General features: G+C 35.7%; 1 protein-coding gene across 1 annotated transcript; it reads right to left on the bottom strand.

Moving 5' to 3' along the window:
- Positions 1-233: 233 nt before the first annotated feature.
- On the bottom strand, positions 234-3,465 carry LOC103328531 (pentatricopeptide repeat-containing protein At2g20710, mitochondrial-like). Its single transcript, XM_008230926.3, has 2 exons — positions 3,078-3,465; positions 234-1,917 (listed from the first exon to the last, which is right to left on the bottom strand). The coding sequence occupies exons 1-2, from the start codon at positions 3,345-3,347 to the stop codon at positions 784-786; spliced, it is 1,404 nt and encodes a 467-aa protein (XP_008229148.2). The 5' UTR covers positions 3,348-3,465; the 3' UTR covers positions 234-783.
- Between the last annotated feature and the right edge of the window lie 3,643 nt (positions 3,466-7,108).

Below are 7,108 nucleotides of genomic sequence, written 5' to 3'. Positions count from 1 at the left end.
TACTAAATTACAACGAGATGTCTTAATGGTTATACATATACACCCTTGTGGGACTACTCCATATAATATTTCAACGATATGGTGTATACATTCTTCTTTTTATTTCATCTAAACTTTTAAAAATAGATAATTCAGATCGTTAATTCCTTCTTTTTTTCCCCTCTGAACGTTTTGGGTAACCATAGGGCATAGGACACGACCAAAAGATCAAAACTATGAATTAATGCACTGTGGAACACAAAGAAAAGGAAACCCCTTCATTTCCTCTTTCTCGTTGTTCTTGATGGCTAACTCTCTTTCAAAAAATTTATTTGAAGGAACTCAGGTACACATTCATTCCATCCGCCTCAAATAGAACGATAACCCGAAAGAGAGCAACATTCCTTCAGCTTTTTGGTGAAAAATATATTTGCTGAGGGTCAACTAGCAGCTATCAAGTCATCTGCAGCATTCAAAGGACTGGTGTGGGAGGGATGTTCACCTCTCGTTTTTTGGTGTTGGTCATAGAACAACATAACTTCTACAGATTGAAATACATATTTAGCTGCTGCCACATTTTTAAGCTCCACCATCCCATGTGTCTCCATCTTTAATTTTACCCATCTTCGACTTCATCAATCCCTCGATGAATATCCTTTTTCACTTTATCAAGGCCAAAACCTGAGATTCACCATATGTATAATCTTCTAATTTGTTGTACAAATCTGTTGAAAGATCATTACTTCCTGTCAATAATCTCAAAATTTCCTGTGATACTTCCCATCTCTCTTCTAAGGTTAACCACTAAATAATATACTTTTCTAATTTATCACACAATTCTTCTGAAAAATGATCCCTTTCTCTAATTAAACTCAGAAGCTCGTGTGCAACTTCCAAATTTCCCTTCTCTTTCAAGTACTCAAGACATGCAGCCAAAATTAAATGATTCAACTCCCATCCTGGTTGACTTGCCAATATTGCCCTTTTCATTGTTTCCACTGCCTTCGCCATCTGACCATGCATATGATAACCGGCCGCCAAACGAGTCCATGTGCTTGCATCCAGTGGCTTTCCGCTCTCTTCAAGCTTATTTATATATGATTCGGCCTTCACCAAAAGACCTTTCTTGCAGTAAGTAGTGATCAGAAAGTTGGGAATTCGAATGTCAAAGAATTTCGCCTCAGATTCCCATTCCTCCACGATCATCTCAGCACCATCAATGTCATCCAGCTTCACTAATGAACTTAACATACAAAGATAGCCGGAATTTTTAAATCTGGCCATAAATTTGTACATATTCCAAATACGATAAACCTCCTCTTTATTCCCAATAGCAGCGTATAAACTGAGGAAGTTTTCATAAGCAAGTCTCCTTGTTTGATTGCTAACAAGTTGCTCGGATCGCCTAAGCATTGATGATGCCTTCTCCAATAAGCCAGCTTTCAAGAACCCTTTCGCTGCAACAACATAACCATTCCAGTCTACTGTGACCAAAGGATCGGCTTCTATCTTCATTAAAAGCTTCTCCATTCTGTCTATGTCAGAAGTGTTTGCATACAAGTTCAACTGAATCTTCAATGTGGAGCTGTCATAATCAATAACTTTTTCTTCCATCTCTTTGACCAGAATATCTAGTTTTTCATGTTGACCCAACTGCGAATAGAGGGTTAACATGACATTATAAGGCAATGGTCCTTTCACATAACCTAACTCCTTCATCTTCTCGAAAAGATTCTCAGCCTTTTCCAAAGATTTATGCTCTACAGAGCAGAATAAAAGAGCACCATACACTTTGAAATTTCTCAATGGGTCTGGGAGGCTATTAAAATACATCTCAGCTTGTTCTAGGCCACAAACTTTCGAGATCAAATCTAGCCGAATCGCAATGTCTCCAGGAGATGGATCACGGTTCCTTGCATCACTCATCCATTCTGAAATCTGAAAAATAACACCGTTCAGGGTCTTCCAATTTTCACTTTTATGGGTTTTCGGTCACGATAAGTCTTAATAAATAACATGCAGAGCACAAACTATCAACCAGCAATGGCTTGAGTTAATGACCACTTTACGAAACATTTCTTAAGAATTCCAAAGCACATAACCTAAATCTTTTACCATGGTCATCAACACACAAGTATTGACTAGCATCCAACTAAACTAACTCTATTATGAATCTGTATTATACATTATTACGTTCTCAGTGGTGGTTTGAGGAACTTTACAGGCTGAAACATGTGGGTTCTTGTAGCTAAAGCAGTCTTAGAAAAGAGTGATGGTAGTTGAAAATCACAGAAAGAAAAACAGAGTGTATTTAAGCATATTATTAGATAAGTAATTAACACTATAAGAAAGCATCTATGGGACACAATCCATGAGCAATTGAAGAACATATTAATGACAATCACCCTAGAGCAGAGAACAGAACAAAAATCTAGCAGTGTAAACCATTTAAAGTTTCTAGGTTCTAACGGAGAAGAGTAACAGACTTGATCTTATTCCCACGAAATAAGTTATGCATCTATGTAGAGCTTATAAGGTCGTTAAATGAGTAACCCACCCAATAAATATTCATCCATTTTCCCCAACCATATGTACCAGAACAAGCATAGATATGAAAATTCAATCTCTAGCTAAACCGCCGCAGTCATTTTATTTGATGCAGAAACAAAGTGTTGTTTTCATGAAGCTCGTATTTTAAATATGTAAACTGCATTCATTCAATTCACTTCTCCATGGAAATAATATAATCTATTGCTTAAAATGATTTAAAAAAATTCCCAAAATGATTAGCAGCTTTAGCTGCATAGCCCTCCTAGCATATGCAGTTCTTATAGAAATTAATTTTCATGTCATCAACCTGCACTGTATATGTAAAAGTTAGCTTATACTTCTAAATTTTCATAAATTGGGGCTAAGGATTTTCCACCATAATCTCTTCCGTGTGAATTTTTTTCTTTCAAGTCTAATATCATCGGATTTTGTGATGAACTTTATTATGCTACAATTGACTCCATTTCACATTGACTATATTTTCTATAAAACAAATCATACAAGAAAATTGTATAAAGTAAAAAAAAAATTATTGTTTCTTCTTTTACCTGAAGAGCGTGGCTGTAGCGGCGATATTTGCGGAGCATCTTGACGAAACTTTGGAGCTCTGATTTGTTGACGTCTCTCCCTTCTTCGATCCACTGATCGAGCACTGGGACAATGGAAACCCTAGGGTTTCCAGCCCGCGAAATTCTATGGTACAGAGTTTCAAATGGGGGTGAACAGGAGGCCAGGGCCTCAGTTGAGTAAAATAGTGTCCGAAGAACCCCAGAAATGGCATTGCCATGCCATGGATTGGAACCAAGAAGCTTAATCATCGAACCGTAATTTCACAGGGACTAGGGAGAAATTGAGAAGGTTGATGGAAAATTTCTTTAAGGCTCACTTAGTAATGCTAGCGACCATTAACCTCCGCATAAATAGACTGTAGAAGAGTGCTGCGCAACCATTAGAATATTGTGAACTAAGGTGTGCATTCATTTAAGTTTTTAAAAGAGTTTTAAATTTTAGGTGTATTCAATTAAGATTTTAAAACAGTTTGTGAAAGTTTGAGCGTATTTAGTTCAGATTTTAATTTATTTTAAAAAAATACATTGAAATCTAGAGTGTATTCAATTATGACTTTTTAGAAGTTAAACAAAGTTCAGATGTATTCAAAAAGTCATTTATTTTGAAGGAATTAATGAGTTGTTCGATTTTGTTAGAATTTAAAGTGGTAAGTATAAATACAAAAGGCCTGACAAATCTTATGTCAACCCTAGAAACTTTGAAAGTGCTTTACGCTTTCCAGTCTTTGAACTTGTGTGCTTGTCAAGTGAAGGTAAAAAATCTATTTTCTACTACGCTTTCGTATATATATGATCTCTCAAGTCTTCCCGACAGTGTTTGTTGTTGTACATCATATATCATATATCTTCATTATCGATAGTCTTTGAATGTGTGTTTCTCTTTTTCCCAATAGTTGTTGCTGTTACAAATAAAAGCTCCAATCTCTTATCTTGGAGTAGTTGCTGTTGCTGTGCATCATATATCGATGTACAGTAGCATCCCAATTATTATTATTTTTCTTTCTACTTTTCCTTCTTTTTTTTAACTTTTTATTTTGGTTGCTGATATTTTTTATTTGTTTTTTTCACATCATGCACCCTTTTTTTTTTTGGGCATTTTACTTCTTTATATTAGTTGTTTACAATATTATATGTGCAATTTATATTATATGGAAGAATTAGACGGAGTACTATGGAATGAAGAAATCAAGTAAGAAAAAGAAGAAGAGGAAATGGGACGAAGAATAGAGAACTTAATTATGAAACCATAAAGATATTGTTGATGGAAAAATGATAAACAACACCAAAAAAAAAAAAAAAAAAAAAAAAAAACATTTTAGGACTCTAACAAACACCATTGAAATCAGTCTAGAAATTCAATTAAACTCTATGTGAAGTTTATAGAAATTAATTGAAATATATTGAACTCTATAAACTTTATAGCTCCATTAAACTCTTTTAAAATCTTAATTGAATACACCCTCCTAAGAGCAAGCCCAATGGTAGATCTAAAAATGGAAATATTTTTTGCTCACCACTTTAATCCAAGATGTATATCATCATTCTTCTCCATACCTTAACATGTCATTTGAGAGTGATTTTGGATAGGCAAATAATCACTTTTATGGACAGTTACTTCTCTAAATAATCGCTTCAAATGATTTTATGGAGAAGCACATGAGAGGTGCTTCTCCCCAGAGTCAATTAAAATAACTAAAAGTGATTTTATAGAGAAGAATGTGAGAAGTGCTTCTTCCCGTAAGTGATTCTAGCATATCCAGAATCACTCTCAAACGAGTTTGGTTAAAGTAGTGAGCTGGACTTCTAAAATTTAGTTTTTAATTTCCAAAAAATAGTTTTAATTGTTCAAAAATTAGTTTCAACTTCCAAAAAATATTTTTAAGTTCCGAACCAAACTCAAAACCTTTGAACCACCGCCAAACTTATTTCTAACCTTGTCTAAAGCCTCCAAACTCCTTTCCAAGTTTACTTGGAGCACGAAGGATATGATTAGGTTAACCCCTCATGCGACTTGATTAGGGTTTTTGACGTAACGACCTATGGTTTTGACCTAGGGTTTTCACACTAACTTTCCTACTTTGACTTAGGGTTTCAACTAGGACCCGCACTTTGATATAGGGTTAGCAAGACGTAGAGGTGTCAAATGGACCGGGTCAGCCTAAGCATGACACGAACATGACCCAATTAAGTAAGGCCCGATACTGTGACACGGCACGACCCGTATTTGGGTGGGTCAGGACGAGGTAATTCGGAGCAATGGGCTGGGCAGGCACGAGGCCATCGTGGGCGTGCCTTATTAAATTATATTTATTATAGAGAAAAATAATACATAATATTATTATTTTTATGTCTTAAATTCAAGTCTATTTCTTTTCTATAATAATATATATTAAAATTTTAATATTTTCTTTATAAATAAAATAATGATTTTATTTTTCAAGTTTCAAATTTTAAAACCCAAACAACAATCTAGTCATTTTCTATTTAGATGTACTTCAAATAAAGTTATTGGGCTTTCTTTCCAACAAATAATAAAGCTTGTTAGTATATACATAACTGTAAAAAGGATTGAAATGAAGTTGTAAAACAATTTAAATAAATGCATTACATAAGTCTAGGGATGTGCGGTTGGACCTCAAATACTGGAAACCTCTAACTTTTTTGGTCAACGACTGATTGTAGTTGGATGACCAAGCCAAAATGTTACGGGTGCAGATAAAGTTGTAGGATACCAAATCCATCGGCAACCGCAACCGAAACGATATATATGGCTTTTTAAATATTTCAATAGGGTGTTAATGCCCAAGGTGTTCCCAAGGTTTTCTTTCACTGCCCAAGGAAACAAAAAAATACGAGTCTTCACTTATCTTTTTTCCTTATCTCTATCTCCTCCCTTTTCACTATTTGATCTTTGGTTCTTAGGTGATGAACTAAATCTGGTTTTATTTTTTAATTTCTTACTCCCTTCTTTTTCTGGGTTTGTGATGAATTAGGGATATTTCTCTATCTCAAAAATTTATTTTGCAAGTTTGGTAACCAATCGATACCGCCACCACCCATGGTAACCGGTACCCTTGGTAACGGCCCTTGTGCGATGCAACGATGGTTTAGATTTTGGCTATACTGCAGGCAGTTGGCCGGTAAACGGGTTCATTGTTTTGAGCGATACCGCCACCACCCATGGTAAATGGTACTCTTGGTAATCGTCCTTGTGCAATGCAACGATGGTTTAGATTTTGGCTATACTGCAGGCAGTCGGCCGAGAAACGGGTTTATTGTTTCGGTGCCATTATCACATTGAAAATACCCCTACATAAGTCAAACTTGGCTTGGGCCCATATCGACCCTTTTAGGGGCTCGATACTAGCTCGACCTGTCTCATTTGGGCTAAAGCCGTGGGCTTAGGCCAGACTTGATAATTTTTATAAATGGATGGACTCCAAATAACTCGTTCAATACCTCTAGTGTAACATCCCTTCCCAAATTTTTAATTTTATTTATTTAAAATAAACTGACGGTATTGCTCTTAGTGTTTTTAAGTTGTTTAGGGTTCAATTTTTCTTAGGGATTGGTTTTCAAAGTTTTCTTTGCTCCATTGCGTAGAGCTCGTTCTCACGAGTTCGTAGACACATATTACAAATAAATCGGAGTTTTAACAAAGGAGTTATGGTTTACAGAAGTGTAAGGCACAACTGTAATTTTGCTGAATCAAAATTTAAAATTTCAAGTAAGCTTCTTCTCTCTCTGGCAAAAATGGCATACAATGCCACCTTGGATTCCCGACAACATTTCGTTGTCATCCGACGATCGTTAACTGCAGGATTAGTAGGAAAATAACCACGTCCGACTGGCGAACACATCTGGCATGGAACATGACCCATCTAGTTGTTGCTACTGCAAGTCTCAGGCCTTAATTACTAAAATACCCTTCTTGCCATAACTTGAAACAACCAAGAGGTTTTGATTCTTGTCGGAAAACAGGTAGAGTCTCCCATAAAAATGTCTCTAAA

This window comes from Prunus mume, linkage group LG4, assembly GCF_029339155.1.
Source record: "Prunus mume cultivar Tortuosa linkage group LG4, ASM2933915v1, whole genome shotgun sequence".
NCBI lineage: Eukaryota > Viridiplantae > Streptophyta > Magnoliopsida > Rosales > Rosaceae > Prunus > Prunus mume.
Note: the sequence above shows the minus strand (reverse complement) of the source record. Positions and strands in the feature narration are given on the sequence as shown.

Excerpts from the sequence above, each read along its gene's own strand:
- LOC103328531 (XM_008230926.3), bottom strand. The coding sequence starts at position 3,347 with ATGATTAAGCTTCTTGGTTCCAATCCATGGCATGGCAATGCCATTTCT. Across the intron at positions 1,918-3,077 it reads GCTACAGCCACGCTCTTCAG|ATTTCAGAATGGATGAGTGA; the intron begins GTAAAAGAAGAA and ends GTTATTTTTCAG.